This window comes from Capsicum annuum, chromosome 4 (assembly GCF_002878395.1).
Source record: "Capsicum annuum cultivar UCD-10X-F1 chromosome 4, UCD10Xv1.1, whole genome shotgun sequence".
In the NCBI taxonomy this organism is placed as follows: domain Eukaryota; kingdom Viridiplantae; phylum Streptophyta; class Magnoliopsida; order Solanales; family Solanaceae; genus Capsicum; species Capsicum annuum.
Window position 1 is genome coordinate 219,375,186 of NC_061114.1, and position 24,859 is coordinate 219,400,044.

Below are 24,859 nucleotides of genomic sequence, written 5' to 3' on the forward strand. Positions count from 1 at the left end.
TAATTAAAATACTTGCAGTCAGAAAATTACACAATATCTCTCAGCTTAATCATACAAAGTCAAATAGCAAGGTCAACTATTTTAAAGCATATAATCTTCAATTGTCACTTCAATGCAAAAAGTTTCATTATTAAGCACTTCTTCTATTTTAATTTATTTATCTTTCTTTCCTTTTTAATTCGATTTAAAAAGAATGCCTCTTCTTTTTTCTTACGTTTCTTAATTTCAACTTTTCACGATATATTTAAGACAAAAATCAAAAAACTTTTTTACACATCTACGACCACAAGATTTAACAGTTTTTTTTTTTACTACTTTTTAAAACTCCGTATTTAATTAAAATTAAACAAATAAATTGAAACAAAGAGAGTGAAAATTATTTCAATTTAATGAAATTTGAGCATTTTAGTTTCTCGATAAATCTGAAATTACGGGAAGTTTGACTTGAGACACAATTAGACATTGATATAATGTGATGATGATGACTAATTTAACACCCAAATGAAGACATGACTGACCAAGAAATCAATCAGAAATTCAGAAAAAGGAAAAGTATGACAAAGAAAAAAGGGAGCAAAATTCAAAAATAAGTAATTTAAAAAAAGAACAGTCAAACAAAGATTGATCTGACAGCACCAGTTATAATAGAGAGAAAAAAGAAGGCAAATTTCAAACTGAGCAAAGGCAGTGAGTAGTGGCATTTCTTAGCTAACTAATAATCCAATTGATAGAAACCCTACATCAACCCTTTTTAAACTTATTTTTACTAAAGAATATTCGGATCAGCTTGCGTATATCTCAATTATTTAACCGGGAGTACTTACTATTGAGGCATCAAATAGGTCTAGCCATCGAAATCTAGGTAGATAAGAAAACATAATCAAACACATTTGAACTACGCTTATATAAATTTTAAAGAGAGCATTAGAACAATGATAAAGTTATAAATCATGGATTTGAGCAGCGATGGAAATTTTGCACAAAGGTTAAGCTGCCTACATCGCATCCATATGAGTTGCAACGTGAATGCAAAACATTTCATTACATGCTCTTGGTCTGCAACCCTTCCTCGGATCCCACATGAATGCAAAACATTTCATGTTAACATGCTCTTGGGCTGCAGCCCTTCCTCGGATCCCACATGAATGCAAAACATTTCAATGACATGCTCTTGGGCTGTAAACGCAGAATATTTCATGCATCGAACTTGATAAGGCGTTTCTGTTTCCAAATGTATTATTCTATCATAGCATCTATATTACTCCCTACTACTATTCAGTCACTATTCATATACTGCATGGCCGACCTACCTACATTCTCTTCCCACTAACAACATAGGGCCCTTTTCCATCCTGAAATAATGCAGCAAACGTCTCATCAAACTGCAAATCAAGATTCTACCTACACAATTCTTGGCTTTTTCTTCAACACACATTTCAAATATTTTCTTACATTACATAATCACATTCTAGATAATGTTATACAGAGGAGCTGAATACAGCATCTTACTCATGTATGCACAAATCATATAGCAATGATTAAAAGGGTAAGGTGGTATACATTCACAAGCATTAGCCTCTCACAAATTAGTTTATCTACATAACACAAATTTATCTTGCAATTACCTCGTGCTTTCTTGTCTATCTAAAAGTCCCTCTACCTTCCAAGATAGAGGGTAAAATCGACGTATACTCTACCCCCTAGACTTCAATTGTGGGATTACACCGGGTATGTTTGTAATTATCTCATGCTTTCTAGTGGCGGAGTAAATATGAGAATTTGTAAGTTGAATTAGTATAATTTCAGACGAAGAGCATTCAAGTGAACCGCCTCCCTTTACTCTTAGCTCCGCCATGGGCGCTTTTCCGATGAGCAATAAACCAACTAGTAAAAATTAACCAAGTCACTTCTAAAGTGTATGCCACATTTTTATGCACCAATTTAAGCAACCTGTAGATTTACGAGGAATGGATGGAAACTGTATTTTCTTCCATTGTTATTGAGACAAACTACATTGCTCAAGTCCCTCACATCTAACATATACCGAGAAATGACATGTACATACTGGAAAATTTCCCGTTAGCAACAATAAAACGTCAACAAGTGCACTGCTACCACAATCACCATCTTCTTACCAATGATGTCAGCAACTGCAACAAAATGATATTTTTCTTAATAAATAATAAGAGGAAATAACAAGCAACCATGTTTTACACGATTACTGTGTAGTTGTGAAGAAACATTCATGTATAAAGGAAAATAGCAGCCGAGGATTACTAAATGCTCCCCTCCTTGGTGAACGTGAAGAATTTGAATATTTACTATAAAACCCCAAATTCATCCAAGAACAACCCAAAAAGTAAACAATTAAATGATAATATCAGCTTTGCATGAGCTCTTACGTTGATCAAATGCCAGCCAAGTGTGTATTCTTAATACATAGAGAGAGAAATAACAAGCAACAATGTTTAAGTTTAACACGGTTACTACAGAGTTGTCATGTAAGAAACATTCACGGTATATAAAAAATAGCCCGGGGATGGCTAAGAAATTGACTGGGTATATTCTCATGAGGAAAAAAAAGAATAAACAGGTCTACACCCTCTTATCTCTTTCCGTTTGTACCCTCTTTGGTGAACGTGAAGAATTTGAATATTTACTATTAGGTTAAGAAAGCACCAAGTTTGTCCGAGAACATCCAAACATTGGCAATTAAATGATACGACCAACTATGCATGAGCTCTTATGCAAACAAATTGATCAAACTACTTTTTTTTCTTTCGAAGAAGCAAAATTGATCAAACTTTTTATAACAACAGCTTTATGATTTAGTTTATCTTAGGGTTTAGTTCTGGGAATATCAAAGCCATAATATCCTAGACAGTGGTTTTAGTTCACAGGGAATTCAATAGTTCAAACAGGGTAGCTATGTTAGGAAGGCAAGAAAAAAGTAAGTTACTGATTAGACAAGAGAAACTTCACCTCAAGAAATTCAAAAGGGCCTCCGCTCTTGTAAATGTCATTCTTCTTTGGCTTGTCCATTGGTAAAATGCTGAACAAGAGTGTCCTCCATCCAATTAGTAACACGGCCGTACTCCCCATTGTAACTATTATGAAGTTGATTGGGGGTATATGACCCACAGTGGCAGCCCTTATAGCTAAACCCACCTGCCAAAGAAGAGAAGCGGAGAGTAAATAAAGAGTAAATTACTCTGAGTAAGCTTACAACCAAGAATCCTTAACCTCCAAGAAACGGGAGAAAAATGATAGGCTAATAAGAATATGATAAACAAAAATATGATCAAACTCGTGCTCCACACTAGTGAAAGGGACTTAGACCTCTCTACCTGTATAACTTTCTCTCAAAATTAAAAACATTTTACTTATGTATACACTATGATATTTGCAGTTCATCATGCTCTCTGACAAACAATCATACAATATGCTGCGAGTTGAAGCTTTAACATACAAATAATTTCCAAAGACAAAGAATAGCAGACATGATAGGTAAGACACGAAAATGTAACAAATTATGCAATTGACAGAACTAATTCATTGTTCCATGACTATAAGGAAGTAAGTGCAGACGGCAGACCGAATCAAGATCCGAGGAAAGCTTGAGACCAGAACATGATAGTTATCTATCACACTCTAAAGTCTCTAATGGGAGGCCAAAGGTTGAATAATAAGATGACAATAACTTAGACATCAGCATGCGTAGAAATGTCAAAGCAAGTATTGCATACCAATCTTACGAAAATACTACCGTAATCAAATATAACCAGAACAGGGCCAAGATCCGCCCATGTCTGATTTGTTACTTCTTACTAATCAAACAAGACTTATCCATAGTCGTTCCCCTATTCTATTCCTTTTGTGTAACGCATGACAACATCTTCCCAACCAACACTGAATAAATTAATATTCTTACTATTGCCACTGTTGTTATTACATAGACTTGTGAAGAACCTTGGGCAAAATATGATTACCCATATACAATCAGACCTCTCTATAATGTAACCTCGTCATAACGACATTCCACTATAGCTGCCTGCTGCCTGACTTTCTCCGAAATCGATTTTTCATGTTATATTTTGCTTTTTTATAATGGCATTCTACCCACAATGGCGTTTATTATAGGGGTTCACTCTTTGTAAAATTATTTCTCTATAACGGCATACTCAAATATCATGTAATAATATTTTGTAGAAATATATTATGTGAACAATAAAGTACCAAAAAATTGATGGTAACCATCATTTGTGTCATGCACACAGTAAATTTCAAGTATGAATATCTAATTTAAAAGAAAAAATTGTATTTAAATGTTGCACATCAGTTATTTCATAACTTTATGAGTAAAAGGATGTTAATGTTTGCCTTTTTTTATAGACGGAACCCATCAACGGGCACCAAAAGTTTAAGCGATCTTTCACTTTGGCACTTAAAGTAGACGGTATTCATTTTTGGCACCTCAACTAGCATTTTGATGTGTCATTTTGGCACTTTTTACACTATCAGCAAAAATATGTGATGTACGTGTAATACACGTGCTGCTGACGTGTAAAGTGACGAATAATATGTCGACATTTGTCATTTTTGTCCAAAATAATTTTAAATAATTAATTTAAATTTTAGAAAAACAATCATTAAATTACTACTCCTCCCCACCCCACCCCACCCCCAAAATCATCTTCTTCACCAAAATACAATTGCAATGTCATGCTTTGGATGAAGTCACTTGACTATTTTCAATTGGATAACCTTCTTGTTGTTTTCCTTTATTTTGGCGTAAAACAACAAATTAAAAGCATGACAATTTCTGGTTGGGTGTTCATGATATCAATTGGATTCAATGCAGCAGCAAGGTTAGTTTTCCTTTAGTGCCGCCTCCTCCTCCCCACAAATCCATCTCTAAAACATCTTCTTCAACACCCCACCCCCAACATTATCTTCTTTAACCCACCCCCCATCCTCTAAATCCCTAAAACCCCAAATTCCAAGAAAACAAAGGACGTCATTGATGACCTTCGTTGAACACACAAACACAATTTCTTTCTCCTTTTTGTGATGATTCATGTGTAGAAAATCGGTTTTAATCAAATTAAAGCAAAAAGCAGGAAAAAATATGCAATTTCTTTAACCAAAAATGGGTATATTGGATCAAATTGAGAGTAACTGAATTGGAAAGAAATGAAATTAATGGCACAATCAGCATATTTTGCAAAAATATGCAATGTGTGTGCATTTTGCACTGTAGTTGAAGGGAAAAAATGTGAAAAATTAATACAAGTTGAAGGAAAAAATGGTGGAAATTAATGGAAGAAAGAGTGAGAAAGAAAGAGAAGAGAGGGGCAAAAATTACGAAAATATCTCTCAAACGCGTTCAACATGCGTGTAGCACACGCGCACTGATGACTCAGCAAAAAGTGCCAAAATAACACACTTGGATGCTAGTTGAGGTGCCAAAAATGAACACCATCTACTTTAGGTGCCAAAGTGAAAGATCGCTGAAACTTTAGGTGCCTGTCGATGGGTTCGTGCCTTTTTTATATTCATGCTCTACAATTTTGCATACTTTTTTTTATAACAACTAAATGAGATCTGAATGTCAAATATCAGTATACATGTATAACGGCAACTCTCTATAGCAGCCATGAAATTTCGGACAAACGCTGTCACTATAGAGGTTTGCCTGTATAATTCTTCCAATTCGAGAAGTTGCAATATATGACAATTGTAAACATTGAACAATGAGAAGTAGAGGCTTTATTTCTTACATGGGCTTGTCCAATGAATCATATGGAGAATGATTTAACCACATATCTTTTCCTACCAAAAAAGTTCCAATATATAAACACCCAACTTGCAAAAATTGAACTAGAATACCAGTTTTCTCAAAATCATTAACATTTCAAGCACCAAGCTATAAAAATGGAGAGGCCTATTTAAGGAGATCTGGAGGTTCTATTCTCAAAAGGTTTCAAAGACGACTAAAATTACTCTCAAATATTCCAACTATCCCATCTGTCGTACACATTATAAGTGTATCACTAGCATAAATTTTCTATGAGATACCACTTCAGTTATTCTTACTACCCACCTAACAACCCCAAATCCAGCTCAATTTGTTTTTGATAATCGTGGTGTTCGGGCCAACTTTCGCACACCTCGACTAAATCCACGGGATACCTATCAACTCCCACCAGTACCAGATAACTCTATCCACCAAGGCTGGGACGGATGGAAAGAATCACCTAGTGTTTTTCGTCTCCACTGGGGGTTGAACCCAAGGCTTCAGGTTCTCAACCCACATCATTGACCACTAATCACACCCTTGGGTACCCCAAATCAACGCACTTGTACATCTTTTTTCAGCATTTTGTTCGGACTTCCATTCACCATTAAAAACAAAGAAAAGAGCCAGTGGACCTCGTTGCCTTAAACCTCTATGAGAGAATACACCCCCCCCCCCCCCCCCCCCCCCAGCAACTAAAACTGATAATTTGTCACAGAGATGTACAATTTCTTCCAATTTATTCACTTGTGTCTGAATCCCACGAGCTTCAACATCCTTAAAGAAACTCTAATTCACATGATCATATTATTTGATATCTAATTTTAAGATAACTCCACCGTTTTTGCATGATTATGGTATCCATCCCAGTGCTCGCATCTCGATTATTCCACTAGATACCGGCTATTTCCACCAACAAAAGTAGTACCAAGTAACTCTGTCCAAAAAAGCTTAGGAAAATGAGAAAAAATCTACTATTTTTTCCCTCCGCTGAGATTTAACCCGAGACCTCATGGTCACACACTTGGATGCTCCATTCTTATCAAGTATTCTCCAAAGTCTACAAGCACACATTACCTATTAGGACAGATTGAATTTCTTTAACAAAAGCCATTTGTGCATGTCTAGTAGCAGCTTCCCACCCAACTAACAGGTTCGAAATCTTTAAGCTCTTAAGGTCCAACGTTCTTTGGTATAAAAGAGATTGATATATGTGTGTATATATATATCCCCATCAAACAGTGAGTCTTTACGTGATCAACTACCTAATACTAATGAGGCTCATCAAACAACGGTTTTTAGCTTTCTTACCCTTTCATAACTTTCACACCTTTTCCTCGATGAATTCCCTTTATAGCCATCATATCTTGTTTAAGGATTCTAGAAGCATATTCTAAACAAAAGAAGGTCTTTAATCTTCTCACTTGCAATACAACTTCGGCTAAAATTATAGTCTTTCATGTTTTAAGACGTCTTGATCTTCAACAGCCTTGCCATTACTCTCCAACCCATCTATTTGATCGTATCTCTTGTGGATATTCGCCGTTCTATGCAAAAAAATAATGTTTTCTTCTTGTCAGGTTTCAACCATATACACCTACAGATTACAGTGTTATCAAAAAGTGATTTCTTCCAAGCTAGCAATCTTTTGCAATCCACTAGATCTCTAATTTTTTGGAGATTTTCTTCCTCAATCAACTGCTTGAACTCCAGCAATTTGTCAGAAGTCAGAAAGCATCCTAGTAAAGCCACAAATCTCCTAGCCGCTTCACCACGCCTAGACTCCCCCAAAATCCTTGGGTTTCAACCATCTGAAATATTGTTCTATTGACCAGAACTAAAAGTAAAAAGAGGATACAGTAAAATTTGGCAAGATATTTTGTGTTATGTGTTTGAAATAATCATCCCATTCAGAAGATATCAACAACAACAACAACAAACCCAGTGTATTCCCACATCGTGAGGACATCGTGAGGTCTGGGGAGGGTAAGATGTGCGCAGTCCATAGCACTACCTCCGGAGAAGTAGCAAGGCTGTTTCCGATAGACCCCCGGCTCATTCTGAAGATATCAATATCTATATCTATTCAGGACACTGCTTAACAGTTCCCATCTCTAATCCAAGTATACTTAACTACCACATGATGAGGGATTCACTAATACCATTCCCTTTTACGAAATCTGAGACCTCTCCCATAGATCTAGAGCATCTATCATTTCCTTATTATTCAGAAGAGTGTGCACTGACAATTAAATCACCTGCTAGACAGTGGAACCAACCATAGATTTGACATTTCTAATTTGTTATTAGGTTCATAAACATCTAAAAGTGATCGGTGTATTAATGAATAAAACTGAGACTGAATACATGATAAAAATTCTTCCTTTGCAAGTTCAGTGTTTACTATCCCAAATAATAGCATTCCTCCGCTTCTTCACATTGCATTGGTGTTGCAAAATTAATCTATCCATTTGGTCAGATCTGCTTGGCGATGTCATCCTCCCATTCTCCCTTTCTTTGTCTTACAATTCAGCATATATCAGCTTTCCTGTTTGGAATAAGAGAACTTGTTGCATTACATTTTTGCTGCATTTCAAAACCCACATATACCAACTAAATATTTGTATCCTCATACTGTTCTAATTCGAAGCAGTCTACCCCTCTCTTTTCCAGATCCTTCGCTGTAATTTACATTTAGCTCCAGCTACTTCAACTCTCGGATTTTCTCATTTTTCATATGCACCCAGGAGATCCATCCAAAGCCTTCATCCTTTCTTTTTGTTTGCTGTCAATTTTGATGAATAAACATAAAGTCTACAAGCCTTGAATTTCCATCCTATCTGCTTAATTTAAAATATAATTACTTCAACCCATCTGAAATCTTCAGAAACCGGCATTTGTTGTTCATACCATAGCAGAGGTATTTCTATCATTACATATGCGGCTCTATCACATTTACAATTCGTATGTCGTCTTCTTACCTCGTGATTAATTCCCCAACTTATTTATCCGTCCTTACCCTGATGGTAGGTATCTTCGTACAACAAGCTTTTTTCCTTGTCTAGAATATCATTAAGAAGCATCCAACAGGCTAAACTCTGGAATAAAGGCTATTATGTCCTTTCCTGCACTTAAAATCTAGGGAAAATTTCACAAATAGATAAATGGGAGTTATTGCAACTTTATTTCTTTGCTAGACAGTGTCCTTGAAACTGAATTTACATCAGGTAGCCGATTCCCCACCACTTTTGAAGACTAAGTACACGTGTTTTGCTTTTGCCAAGTAAATGAATGTCTCAATCAGACATGACATCATTCAAATGTTTTTTTTATAACCGTGGTGTCCAGGGCAGCTTTCCTGCATCTCAACTAATTCCAAGGAATACATGTCACCTCCCACCAGCAACCTTTACTATTCCCCCTTTCTTTTGTTGAGAACTGGTAACTTACTATTCCCCCTTCTTTATCCCCGCCTTTCCATTTATTCCACATATTTTGACTAATTACATGTGTTTTGCCTATCTATCTTCATTTCAACCTTCTCTTTTCCTTTTCCTTGGCCTTCTTTTAGTTACTTTTTACACTTCACTTTGATGCATATGGCTAAGAGTTCCCCACGTGAATATTCAACTTTTAAAAGAGTGGGTGGAGCACAGGGTTTTTAAATGGGGTTGTGTTGATTAAAAAGTGTTTGGCTACCGGGTGAAATTAGTTGTTTTAACCGACAAAGTGGACCTAATGGGTAAATACTCAAAAGTTGGGCAACATGGTGTTATTTTTTTTTACCAATAGCCATAGTATAAAATTTCCTAAGATCTTCTATGGAGTTCTATTTCGAACATCTCCAGATCCAACATCTTAAAGCCATCATGATTTTTTACAGCACAGCTGTGATTAGACCCCGTTATTTACATATTCTCGGTGAATAACCTTCTTAGCTATCTTTGCTAATCTCCATAATAGGCTTTGAAAGGCCTGTTTTCATGAGCAAATACGAAAGCTTGGTTGATCATCCCTTGTGATATGATTCTGTATACCATGCGGCTATTGCTAAAGATAAGAAGCACTAGTGGCCCAACTTTTGAATATTTAACCATTTAGCTCAGTTCATTGCAAGGAAAGACTAAAAAGAAAAAAGGAAGCTTTCTGCGGACACAAGCCCTCGGGACTTGACACTTTGACACTGGGAAGCTTGCCCCAGAACTGTCAATTTTAACAAAATTATCTCACCCACTAGTCAATACTTTTTGATCAGCACAATATCTCATTAGAATAGGAGCCCTAGCCCCCACCAGATCTTTTAAGAGTTATCTATAATCGTGGAAAAACTCAAAACCATGTGACACCCATCAAACCCCCGCCACTAGTTTGATTTCTCAATTATCAAAAAAAAAAAAAAATCACCTATGGACATGGAGATATTATCAGAGGACAAGGTTCTGTGGAACATCTAACACTCTCATTCACAATTTTTTCGAGCTCTGCATCTATGGAAGCAAATTTTTTTGTAGAGACCACTAATCTAGTAGCAATTTGGACTTATCCACAACACTAATCTCCATCAAATAACCGCCTTGACTCTAAATGAGAAATCAAACAAAAAAATGTGATCCAAATAATTCAGTAACTTCGACATTGTCACCCATCTTCTGTTTCGATATTACCCATCTCTTTCTTCATAATAGAACGATTATTTTCCTTTCCTCCAACGAACTCACCGACCGAGGAGGTATGTAGGAAGTCCTTTTTGATTATGAGGAAACTTTCTTATGCAATTTGTATTGATCACCGTGGAGTTGGGCCAGCTTGCGCGCACCTCGACTAATTCCACAGGATACCTGACACCTTCCACTAGCAACAAGTCGGCATAATTTTGTCCACCAAGGCTAGAACATATGGAAAGAAATCACTTAGTTGTCTCTGGGAGCCACCTGAGACACAACCTTTCACATGCAATGAATGCCAGTTTGTTTTCCTTTTTCTCGTTAGGCCATTATTTAGGCTGTACAAACTCGGCATTACTCTTTCTTTAATACCATGACTACAATCAGTCTGAAGATTCTCTTCCATCTTCGCAAATTCCTGAATCCTATGAGCAATATATCTAGAGTTAGAAGTGATTATAATGCTGCTGCTTCTTCTACCTTGAACTCCAAGAATTCTAATCTACCCGACATGGAGATTAGAGCTTTGTCTCATGTAGTACTCATGCAGCAAATCTTGCTTCTTTCAGCTACAGACAAACTTGGCACTATTTGTGTTTTAAAAAAAAACCACTAAATTTGCCACTATTTTTTCATGTTGATCTCTACTCAAATCCAAAAAAAAAGTGTGAGCTGATGAAAGTTTTACCGTCAAAGTTCCTTCCTCTTCCACCCAGCGAAACCACAAGGATCCCTTGTTTGATCTCGTCACAAATAAAATCTAACCAACAACGAGAAGCAATCTTGTATCCATTAGCAAAAAATAGAGAAAAAATTCACGCTTCTTGTTGCTTTATCCTAGGCTCAAGTAACTGTGAAACAATCTATAATTTCAACAGTGAAGAGAATGAAGTAAACGTAAGGAAGACTAAGCAAGGGGTAGAAAGAAGGAAGTCATTAGAAATATAATAGGAAGTATGAGAACAGAAAAAATAGTTCATTTCCCAAGAGAGACAGTTATAGGATTTTTCTAGTTACAGATCAACTTATATACTCTTCAAGATATTGCTCCAGCCTCCACGGATTGAATATTCGACACAAGTACACAACTTTCAAAATTTCATTTAGCTGCATTTCCGTAGTTAATTACTCATAGTTAGGCCTTAGACCTATCAAAAAAACTAATGTAAAAAAATACTCTGGTAAAGCCCAAAAATAAGGATAACTAACTATGGGTTGCAGATAAAAATAATATTCTTCGGTCTTCACCATCACTCAAATCAAATACAATACAAACTTGTTAATAAGTTGGATTACCGTATGTTGCTTTCATAACCTTTTAAACTAGTAAGATTACTAATTGAACAGTTGACTCTATCTACGATTGGAGATTGGTCATTTATTTATTTTGATGGTGCCTTTACTCGAATTCCTGATCTTTACATTTAATATGTTGTAATTTAGCAGATACTTCATCTCCATAGTTAGTTTCTACTTGAAAAGGTAGTTCTAATCTCTTACTTATCCAAAAGAAATTTTATAAAAAAAAATATCACGAAAGGTAGTTCTAAGCTCTTGATTAAGGGGCTATAGCGCTTCTACATATTGTACTTTCTCCATTCCAATAGACAACCCCAAGATACTTGCATCACTGTTCAAATAGTGATACTCCATTTATACAATTCTTGCCCCTATAAAATGTTTTACCTCATTTAAATAGTTCAACATTAAAAATGTGGCATTTCCAGCGCCTAAGTTATCAATTATTGCTCTGATATTTTTCTAGTTTTACTAAAGAAGGTACAATTGAAACTTATCCAGTACTCCCTTTGTCCCAATTTATCTGGCACACTTTCCTTTTTAGTTCGTCCCAAAGAATGACACTTTTCACAATTAGAAACAACTTAACTTTAAAATTCTTTTATTCCCTTAATGAAATGATATAATATCTAAGATTTGTTTTGGACCTCGTATTTCAAAAGTCATCTTTTCTTTCTTAAACTTTGGGCCAATTCAAATGGTGCCGCGTAAATTGGGAGAAAGAGAGTACTACTGACAGTCTTTCCCATTTACAATATGTCACATTAATAAAACGAGTATTTTGCATATGCAAACTAGAGTAAAGAGAAAAAAGATGAGATAATGCAAAAGAAAATAAAGATATTTATACCACATCACATTTGGAGCGTCGTCAAGGCGGAGATTATACCTAACCATTCCAAGAACGGTTAAAATTTCATTAAGACAAAACCTTTTTTGAGAATGATTTTTCTTTTTCACGAGAATGTCATTAAGACATAGCTTATACGCCCTCCTTTTCATTTTATGAAACTTGTTTGAATGTGCACAAAATTAAGATAAAAAGATTTTTAGAACTTCTAGTCCCAAAGATGTCATAATACTTGTTTTGCCTATAAAATTATGTCTTTGAGGATAGAATGAGAAGTTTAAAGATTCCAAATATAGAAAGGTGCCATTTTATTTTATTTTCTTTAGAACGTACTAAAAAGATAGGTTGACAGATAAAATGGGACAGAGGGGGTAGTTTATTCTAAGCACACCGAAACTGGTTTTACTAATGATGCATTTCAACATATTCAGGTATTCCTGGTCACATGCAATTAAGTTCAAACCAAGTTACTTGGAATTAGTTCTACTTAAACTTTCATTGCACTCTCTTGATTACTAGTGTATTGTTCTCCTGTCAAGGATGCAAAATGTTACATAAGGATTACAACTTCATTCTAATTACACCTCACTCACAGTTTATAGCCATTTTGGAAGAACCATATCAGCTCACTCGGACAACTTAGTAAGGTCACCATGAAAAAGGCTCTACACTTCTCAGTTTCAAGTTCTTCACCCAAGCAAGGACTATGCATTTTGCATCAGTACTAAATTCTAAATCCTAAGATAATTGCTTCCTCCTGAAAAACCTAAGTTACTCCATATATCCTTCGAGCATTTGACCCAAGCAAGTTCCAAGCATTTATATCTAGCGTTGTGGTAGTCAACTAACATACACAACTCACAACTAGGTCTAGTTCAAATGGTGAATAGAACCATACCACTGAGATTTTTAATTTTCACGTTAGAGAAGCTGCCTGTATCTAGACTTGTAAATAGGAAGCTCGGATAGTCAAAAGTTCAATCACCTAAATGATGGATTTCTTTGCTATCAACCATATAATGAGACAAGTACACAAGAATGTTCGTGAATTACAGTATCCATGCAACTACAGTAGTATTTAAAGAAGACTTACCGGAATACCTAATGACCATGATTGGGTAGCAGCAATGAAAGCCTTAAACAGACCATTCTTTCCTCTACCATCCTCCCCAAATCCTCCAAGGAAATATGCACTCAAAAACCAACCTAACAAACCCACAACCATCATTAAAAATTCAAACTTTATGTTCAAGATTACATAAAAAAAAAATTCAAAACAAAAGAATAGCATAACAATTCCCCTACCAGCAACGAAAGGATCAGCTGTTCGTAGTGTGTCGGGATCAAAAACAGAAAAGCCATGACTAAACCTTCCGATTGCAGAAAACAATAACAGAGCCGCAACATCTCCACCAGCTAACAATGCCACCCAACTGAAATGAAATTCAAATGAACAATACAATCACATAAATAGACCACGAGGATACCTGTATTGACCCAAAGGTAGTAACTCTAACACCCTTGGTCGAAAAATTACATCGTGCATATACAAAATAATACTCTATATATAGGTCAAAACAACTTTTAAAGATATATGCTAAAGTCTTAAACACCCTTCGCAAAATTCCTAGCTTCGCCACTGAAATAAACTGATCACATCAACACCATTAACCCTCATCCTCAATTCCAATACTCAAATAACACACTATCCGAATCCCCTTCGACAAAAAATTACACTATATACACAACGTCAAAACTAATTTTCATGTACATTTTCAATCTCCTTAACGAAAATGCTGACTCAGGCACTGAGTCTAACGTACAAAATCAGCTGAAATGCACAAAATAACTTACCCCCATTTGTTAATTTTATGTACATTTTAAATCTCCTTAGCGAAAATCCCGACTCCGCCACTGAGTCTATCATTCCAAATCAGGTAAAATGCACAAAACAACTTACCCTCATTTGTTAATTTTTATGTACATTTTAAATCTCCTTAGTGAACTCCTGATTCCGCGCCACTGAGTCTATCACATACAAAATCAGCTAAAATGCACAAAACAACTTACCCCCATTTGTTAATCTTATCACTTAACGAAGAGGAATCAGGTTTCTCAAACTGAATAACACCCTCTAGCGGCACACTATCTTGACCCACAAACGAAATGGGCTCATCCGATCTCAACGAACCCGACCCATTATCCGACCCGGAAAATCCATCACTAGTAGTACTGGTACTAGTAGCCGTAGAACTTTCCCGATTCTCACCGGGCCCGGCGTTAGTAAGAGTGAGTGGTTTGGGGAAGGTAATGTTATTGGGCCGACGATGAGTAAAAAGGGGAGGAATAGGATGAGTGAATTTGAGGGAACAACGATGAGTTGCGGATAATGCTCCTGCGGGAGCTTGAGTTAAAAGGTTCATTGTTGTTGTTCCCACAATTTCCATTTCTTCGTTGTGGGTGTTTTTTGATAAGAATAAGATTTCCGTTTTTTGGATTTTTGATTTTTAAAATAAAATAGAGGTGCATTCTCAACCTTGGAATGAGTGAAGGGTGTGATTGCCAGAGAAATTTAAGTGGTTGGAGAGAAAAACTATGAATTTATAAGAGATGTTGACAAGTTATATACTATGATCCGAAAAGGCTCAAAAATATCCTCAAATTATCTGAAATAATTCAAAAATATTCCTCATTAGATTTTTACCTCAAAAATATCCTTCACTCTAACAAAATTTGAAAAAAGATCAAAAATACCTTAAACTATCTGAAATGACTTAAAAATACTCCTCTATTAAATATTTGGCTCAAAAATACCCCTCCTCTTGAGAAATTTCATCAAGCATGCCACCTAGATAAAAAAACTAGGTGACTATGCCACATGTTTTAGTTATATGACATTCCTTTCTTCTTTATTTTTATTTTTATTTAAAAACGTCAGTGAAACAGACAAAGCTTACATTATTTTTTAATTTTTAATCAAAGTAGACAAATGGTGGTTGAAAAAAATTATTAAATGTAACATCGCTATTATCAAATTCCTTTGATTATCTAAAAAATAATTTTTTTTCTGTTAATAGATTTAAAAGTGTGAAACCCAACAAAAGAGTCTTATTAAACTAATAAATCCATTAATTATTAGGCAAGTATAAAAATTAAAATTAAGATTTACTTGTAAAAGTAACAAATTTTAAACTAAACTTCAAATTAGTTATTCAAAAGATGTGTTTGACTTTGCTAGCTTTTACTCAAAATGTTTATGTTAAAATGATTTAATAAATACATCTTCTAATCTAAAATTAATGAATTTTTGAATGTGGCACACATCTTCAAAAAGTAAATGGATAGTGCTAAATGATCATAATTTTTTTACCATAATTTGACCACAATTGTGAAAAGACTTACATAGCCTTGTGAGTCTTTTCTCAAATAAATTCCCTTCAAATTTTCTTAATCAATGCAATAATTTTATTTTATTTTCTAAATTCATTGAACAATTAAAATTAATTTACACAAGACTAATTAATGAATTTAATAGTATAACATAATCCAAGAATAACTTGCAAGAAAACCAAATAGAGTGTCAGATGGAAATAATACGTATTTACTCTATTTAATTGCCAAATACGTAAACCAAAGTTTCATAAGTAATATAAGTAATAATTCATGAATTGTGTTAAATTATTCAAGAATCAAAGTTTCATATGGTAATTAAATTTGATTAACCATGCAATTCTTCCATCTTTCTGTTATGTCGATTCGATAAACTACGAATCTTGACTTATAATGTTATTAAATTAACTTCTAATTAATTATTTTACAATTATTATATTTAAAGAAAATTAAACTGTATATTAAAATAATTTTTAAACATAATTTGTGAAATATTTTAATAACGATAGTTTGACACACTTTAGACTGGTAAATGTCGACACATTATAAAACCATGCATATAGTTCATATATGTTGAACCAAAAAGAATTAGACATAAGTGTTGATCTACAATTATTTAGCCTCTATGTTATGTTAATTTGATAAATTGTAAATCATTGCTTATATTTCTAAGATATTGCAATAACAACAATTTAATTAATTATTTTTGCCTCTATTAGTTATTTCTTAAGTACTATGTTTAAATAAAATTAAAATATATATTTAAATAATTCTCAGACATAATTTGTAAGATATTGCAATAATGAAAACTCAACACTCTTTAGAACTGGTAAATATCGACAGATTATAAAAATCATGCATATAGTTCATATGTGTCGAACGAAAAAGAGTGATACATAAGTGTTGATCGTGCAAGTATTTTGCTTCTATATTATGCGGATTTGATAAATTATGAATTATTACTTATATTTGTTAGTAAACGGCCTCTAATTAATTATTTTTTAATAATTATGTCAAAATAAAATTAAACTATATATTTGAATAATTTATAAACGTAAGCCCCTCACAACATTATCGGACGACTTTTTAGGATTGTTGTTAACCAAATTGACACACATGAACTATATGAGTTTTATGATTTCTATAATGTATTGATGTCCACCATGTCTAAAATAAGACTCGCATTTGATAGCAATTAACCCTTATAAACGATACTAAATTGATATTTAAGGTACGTATATTATTTATTAAAATATATTAATAAATATATATTTATAACTAATATTATAAAATAATTAATTCATATTTTTTGATAACTTTTCATGACCCACATAATTTAATCAAAAGAAAAGAAAATATGAGTCTATAACCTCGTTCAACAATAAAATTCTACTTTAATTGAAAAATTAAAATAGTAATGCAGTTAATCAGTTATTCTAGATGAACAAATAAAAAATAAAAATACGTGACATAACATAAAATTACAAGAAGTAATGATTGAGAAATAAAAAGAAAGAAAATGAAACATAAATAATGTAAAATAAAAAAATTAGATTAAAAATTAGAAATTAAAAAAAAATAAAATAGTAAAAAAAATTGAATCGACTAAATGAAAATTGAAATAACCAATACTCACCCCTATAAAGAATTAAAGAGAAAAAATTAACTGAAATATTCATGCGACGCCTTTTAATTCAGAGAGAAATTGATGAAAGAGGCTAAATTTTTCATTTTTTTTAATTTGGAAATAATTTAAAATAAAAAGTTAGCAAATGTATAATATATTTCTTTCATAATTTTTTATTTTTTTTTGGTCTAATGTGTGTGATAGTAGTAATAATATATATGTAGGGTTGACACGTATGAACTAAATGATTTTATTATTATTATAATGTGTTGATTTTTGTCCTGTTAAGGTATTTTAAATTTTGACTGTCATGATTAAAATATTTAAAAATCTTAATCAAACATTAACAACAAATATAAGTATTGATTCGATCACAAGTTATCAAATTGGCGTAATATAATAGCACCAAGACAGTACAACATTAATACGTGACTCTATTGGGTCGTTGTTAACTATGATCAACACATAAGAATTATATGATTTTTAATATTTGTATATCGTGTAAATGTATATCATGTCTAGAGTGTTTTAAGTTTTGACTGTTGTTATTGAATATTTAAAATTATATTAGAAATTTATATAAATATGTAGTTTAAATTTAGTTAAGCATAATAATTAATAAAAATACTTTATTAGAGATCATTTTAATAACAAATATAAGTAATGATAGAAAATTATTAAAATCGACGTAACATAAGGGAGCAAGACTACGACATTAACACGTGACTCTCTTGGGCTATTGCTAGCAAATAGCAATAGTTGACACATATGAATTATATAATTTTATGATTTTTATAATATGTTGATAGATATCATGTCTAAAATGTTTTGAATTTTGATTGTCATTATTAAAGTATTTTTAAATTATATTTGAAAATATTTAAATGTGTAGTGTAAATTTAGTTAGACATAATAATTAATAAAATTACTTAATTAGAGATCATATTTACAAAAAATATAGGTGTAAAATTATACCACATATTTAAATAAGACTTCAAATATAATTAGAAAGTCAAACTAATATTAACCAAAGTCATTCGATCATACAAATTATCATAAGTTATTTAATATTTCTAAATTTCTTCACTTAGCATTAAAAAAAGGTATTTATCCAATTATTTTTGTACATAATTCTTCCAAGTAAAGTGAACACGAAAAATGTTCAATCCCCATATATTGGAAAAACCTCATGTACTAAAAATAGTTAATAAATTATTTAGAAAAAATTAAATTGAGAAAGGGTAAAAATGTAATCAAAATTTCGAATTGTAGTGTGAATAAACATTTAAATATCATTGTGGCCTTTGTGGTCAAAAGAATTTTTTCTTCAAGTTTTTAATTACAAAAAAGGCCCTTAACATATTAGAAATAGTTTAAAATACATTCCTTCCAAATTCCATCAACAAGATTAAATTTGTCCTCCTTCCATCTATTGAATAAAAAACATTAATTTACACAAAAATATTGATTTATAGGTCATTAAAATGTGTCAGGTAAGGATGTTAATTTAAGGAGGAGGACCCCGGGGGGGGGGGGGGGGATCAAATTATTATACTATATATTTAAATAATATTTAAATATAATTTGTGAAATATTTCAATAAATTTCATTAACGATAACTCAACACACTTTTACATGCAAATCAAAATCTCTAAATAATTTATTTAGTTTACTGATATTATTTTCTATAGAAAACAACTAATCTTTGTACGCAATTATATATAAATACCCGAATGCTCATCTAGGAAAATAGTATGAGAATTTCTTCTTAATAAATTAATATATTTTTTAAGAAAAATAAAATTATTTATTTTGTTTAAATGAGTTTGCTGAGTTAATATGTTTATTATTTTTTTTTTAAAATGATGCTTTATTGATATAACATGCTAATTAGAAGAGGGGGGGGGGGGGGGGGACTTTTGAGGTATTTAGTGATTTTTTGAGATAAATATTAATAACTGGGTGATATTATTGTTTTAGCAAAAACAAAAAGTGATTTTTTTAAGTGACTTTAGAAACATTGATAACAATCCAAGAAAATAACTTTAGAAAAATCTGAAAGTTTAAGTAATAATGAAAGATTTTTAAGCATGAAATTTCTTTTTAATAAATTAATATATTTTATAAAACAAAAGAATAAGAATATAATTTTGACTAAATAAGTTTGAAATTTAAATAGATCTATTATTAGTTTGGCTTTCTAATTATATTTGAAGTCTTATTTAAATAAATATATTTTTTAAAACATAATATGCATCGAATGACGTGCTTATTTGAAGTCTTACTAATAAATTAATATATTTTTTTAAACATGGCCTACCAATTCAAATCCATGATCCTTAATTTTAACTCCATTATTCATTTTCATGCATTGGGATTGTTTTCAATGTATTGAAAATGATTATTAAATAAAGTAATATTAGAAATTCAAATTTAGGATGAAGAGGGCAAAGAACTAACTAGTTTATAGTGTGAATAGAATTCTTTACTATTGTGGCCAATTTTTTGTTGCCAAAAAGTTTTTTCCAAAGTTAATGAATGACATAATTAAAGAATAATTTATCAATATTAAGTACTCCTTTCGTTTCATTTTACCCGTCCCAAATTGGGATGACACAACTATTAAAAATAAATGATTGATAATGTAACTTTACCATTTTGCCCATCTTAATTGTGTCTTATTGTTAGTTCTAATATTGATAGATGACTACTATCAAAGCACCATTTATATTTTTAATGGTACTCCTCTTTGCAATATTTTTTCAAGAATGCTAATAAAAAGGAGTAATCAATTACATTAAGGGTATAATGGAAATTTTTTTTTGTCTTGTCTTGATAAGTAAAATAGGACAAATAAAATAGGACATCAAATTAGGAAATTTGGGACGGGTAAAATGGAACGGAGGAAGTGTCATTTTACTTCTTTTCAAACTTGTTCTAAAAATAATAATATTATAATAATAAGATTATTCATCAAAACTAAATTTAGAAAAATGAATTCATTTCGAATGATTAAACAAGTGTTAAAAGGAATTCATTTATTTTGAAAAAGAATTTGCATGTAGTAAATTCAACTCAATTATTAGTACATCAACATTTGCTAACTTAAAAGTTAAAATTCTAGCTCCTCCTCCGAGTCAACATCAGATCAAGATCAAGTTGTCTCTCATTCCAAACGACAATAACAAGATGAAATTTAGAACTTTTAAAACATTAATGAAAAAGTGAAATCTAGAACTTTTAAAACACTAATGAAGTAATTAGCAAAAAAATGATTTTTTGGTTTTTTCCGTTTCACTGTTTTGCAAAAAAAATAAAAATAAAATTTAAAATAAAAATAAAAATAAAGAAGAAAGGAATGTCATATAATTAAAAAATACTAACATTTTACATGTGGATGGTAATGTGGCATAGTCACGTGATTTTTTTTAATCTAGGTGGCATGCTTGGTGGAATTTCGTTAAAGGGAGGGGTATTTTTGAGCCAAATATTTAACAAAGGGATATTTTTGAGCCACTTTAGATAGTCCAGGAGTATTTTTTATCTTTTTTCTGAATTCCGTTAGAGGGAGGGGGGGTATTTTTGAGTCAAATATTTAACGGAGGGATATTTTTTAGCCAAAAATTTAATGAGGAGTATTTTTGAGCTATTTCAGATAGTTCGGGGTATTTTTGAGCCTTTTCCGTACTATGATTGATGATTTGTTTTGACTTACTCCCTCTGTTTCCTCTTTCTAAAAATATTTGTTTTAATTTAGTTGTCCTTTTGATGAAATCAAGAGTATTTTATTATATTCTTCCAATACTACTCTCAACATTAAATGACTAAACAAAGTATATTTACTCAAATTTATATTTTCAAAGCATGATTAATAAGGCTAATTTGGTAAAATAAATTCTTAATAAATATTTTCTTAAAGGGAGTATTAAATAAAAAAGGGTCAACTATTTTGAAACAGAGGGAGTATATGTTAGGATTTTTGTCCCGATTTTCTTACCAAATTTAAGTTTTACTTTTTTTTTGAAAGGAAAATAAAAGTAACCATAAATACTTTTACTTTTCTTGAAAGAAAAATATAAAACTTTTCCATATTTGACTACCCTCTTTCTTGTAGGAAAGGTTTTGGACATCTATAAATAAAAGACCCCTTCTCATACCACAACACAATAGCATCCACAATGTAGTCGTTTAAAGAGTCTTGTTTAGGGGCGATTTTCTCCCAATAGATTTTAATGTTTTTTATATTAGTTTTCAATATGTAGGTCACTTGACCAAATTACATCAATAATATGTTTTTAGTATGTTTTTCTTTGTCATCTTATGTTTTGCAAACTTTAAGCTTCCGCATAACGTCCTCTCGATTTCGAACCCAACAAATGGTATCAGAGCTTACAGTTCAATGGTCCAATGGTGTGGTGAGACGAGATTAAACAGGTTCAAAGCGGTTTCAAAATCAAGCTGCAACAATTTGGATGAGAATGAAGATTTTTGTCCAACTACACGTGAAGAACAAGTTTCAACCATATTTTCAACATTCCTGTTGCTGCATCTTTAAAAATAAAAATAAAATATTAATTTTTAACCCATTTTCAACCATGATATTTTAAACTTTATTTTTAATCATGGCAAGCAACAGTTATGAAGATTATATTAAGAACGAAGTTCATGCATGTGATGTGAAGAAGGCGGGTCAAGTGAAGAAAATCAAGTCAAAAAGGGAAGATTTGTTAGGATTTTTGCCCCGATTTTTTTTACCAAATTTAAGTTTTACTTTTTCTTGAAAGGAAAATAAAAGTAACCATAAATATTTTTACTTTTCTTGAAAGAAAAAATATAAAACTTTTCCATATTTGGCTAACCTCTTTCTTGGAGGAAAGATTTTGGACATCTATAAATAGAAGACTCCTTCTCATACCACAACACAGTAGCATCCACAATGTAGTCGTTTAAAGAGTCTCGTTTAGGGGGAGATTTTCTCCCAATAGATTTTAATGTTTTTAATATTAGTTTTCAATATGTAGGTCGCTTGACCATATTACATCAATAATATATTTTTAGTATGTTTTTCGTTGTCGTCTAATTTATCGTCTTATGGTTTGCAAACTTTAAGCTTCCGCATAACGCCCTCTCGATTTCGAACCCAGTATATGGTAGAGTTTTGGTTTAAAGTTATATTGAATATATCAAAAAAAAATTAATTGTATGGTAGTATTAAATATGCTAGATACAAGTTAAAATTAAAATATTGTTAAAAAAATAATCGTTTTGTTCTAAAAGAACTAAATAGGAAAATTCATTTGAGATAGAATGAATATAGTTTTATTTTACTTCTTTTTAAATATATTTATTTCAAATTAGTTATTTATTTTTACAAATTAAACGTGTTTTATTACCTCTTTTTCATATTACTCTCAATATTAAATAACTAAAGAAAATGATAATTGTCTCAATGGATAGCTTTTATGTGAAATTTTTGTGTGTTCTTTATACTGAATGATGTCGATCTAAAGTGGTGGTGCTCTTCAAACTATGTTTTGGAGTTAAAAGAAAATTATTTATTATGACAATGATTAAGTAGGCGTTTGGTTATGAGTTTTTATTTTTTTATTTTTGAAAACTTATTTTACTTTAATTAAAAAAATAAATAACCATAGTATTTGACCATGAAAATTTCAAATACAATTTGAAATTATATTTTGAAAAAAATACTTATTTTCGCTTTTTTCACTCTTATTTCTCTCACAAAATTTCAAAGACAATTTTAATTTATATTCATAATTAAACACAACTCCAATTTCAATAAAATTATGTTTTCATGGCAAAATGGGAGGGTGTATCAATCATTTATTATTCTTGATGTTTTTTCATTAGTAACAGGAACCAAAGAAGTCGTTTTCTTTCTATTTTTGTTTCGTTAAGAGCCACACATCTAGTTTGCTTAGAACGAGCTAATCCACTGTTGTTGTTGTTGTTTTTACACAACTTTTATACAAATCTTATACATAAATATTCTATACGAAAATTATAGAGTTATGATGCATAATTTATATAATAACTGTACATTTGCACTTCAAATTAAACTATTTTCTTGAAAATGGATATGAAATTTAAATTCTATTTCTAGCCAATTTAATTTACTGACTAGTTCTATATCATTTTTACACAATTTTTATACAGATTTTATACAAATCTTATACATAAATATTCTATACGAAAATTATACAGTTTTGATACATAATTTATATAATAACTGTACTTTTTTTACACGTTTTATACAACAATTATATAATTTGTATACACTTTCTATATATTATACATATACATATTTGATAGAACTATACAATTTCTATACATATATCTCATATAGATTCATATTCTATTTAATAATTATATCGTTTTTATATAATTTGATTATTATTTCTAAACAATAAAAAAAGCAGAATATTTGATCAATTTAAAATTTATAGTAAAAAAAAATTGAAATATTTTTAAAACGGTCGAATTGCCCGAGTTGAATATTGTATCAGTATTGTATATAGACTGTATCAGTATCGTATATGGACTGTATATGGACTACGTGGATCAAAATGATCCAAATTGGGAAAGATTAGGAAATGGTCATAAAATGACATTTGTTTAGCCGACTGAACATTATTTGTCCAAATGCCAAACTTGGGCTATAATAAGGCTATTATTTTTTTTAAAAGGCCATATAGTGTCCTTTTTCCAAATATCATTGAACTCTGTTAGCCTTTTAACTTTTATTTTTTAGTTTCTTTTATTTGTTTGTAATATTATTGTATTTTTATTTCTTTAATTATGGATCTACAACTAACTCTATTTTTTGGAGAACAATATCCAAATTCGACCCTAACAAAAAATCTCTTCGAAAGAGAAAAAACCTAAAACACAAGACCACATTAATTTATAGGTTCGTCATTCAAATAAAACTCTGCATATCAAGATTCAAGACTTTATAAGCTTATATTTCAAATTCAACAAATAAGTATTAGTTAAAGATTCACTATAAAACTAAGGAATAATATATCAAAATATAGCTAAATAACATCATTAAAACTAAGTCACAATCAAACAAAGAGAAAAAAAGAAAAGAGATATATACCTTTGATCTTTTGACTACTCCATTTGGCGGCAACATGCTTATTTCGTTTAATTTTTTTATTCAAAATTTTTAACTGCAAGAGAAACACGAGAAATTATCAAAAAGAAAG

General features: G+C 31.5%; 1 protein-coding gene across 1 annotated transcript; it reads right to left on the reverse strand.

The window, feature by feature from the left end:
• Positions 1-1,926: 1,926 nt before the first annotated feature.
• Positions 1,927-15,207, reverse strand: LOC107867266. The gene is made up of 5 exons (XM_016713428.2): positions 14,681-15,207; positions 13,916-14,043; positions 13,704-13,816; positions 2,983-3,168; positions 1,927-2,150 (listed from the first exon to the last, which is right to left on the reverse strand). Exons 1-5 carry the CDS (start codon positions 15,055-15,057, stop codon positions 2,121-2,123), a joined length of 834 nt encoding a protein of 277 aa, XP_016568914.1. The 5' UTR covers positions 15,058-15,207; the 3' UTR covers positions 1,927-2,120.
• Between the last annotated feature and the right edge of the window lie 9,652 nt (positions 15,208-24,859).

Excerpts from the sequence above, each read along its gene's own strand:
- LOC107867266 (XM_016713428.2), bottom strand. The coding sequence starts at position 15,057 with ATGGAAATTGTGGGAACAACAACAATGAACCTTTTAACTCAAGCTCCC. Across the intron at positions 13,817-13,915 it reads AGCTGATCCTTTCGTTGCTG|GTTGGTTTTTGAGTGCATAT; the intron begins GTAGGGGAATTG and ends TGGGTTTGTTAG. Across the intron at positions 2,151-2,982 it reads GCCCTTTTGAATTTCTTGAG|TTGCTGACATCATTGGTAAG; the intron begins GTGAAGTTTCTC and ends ATTTTGTTGCAG.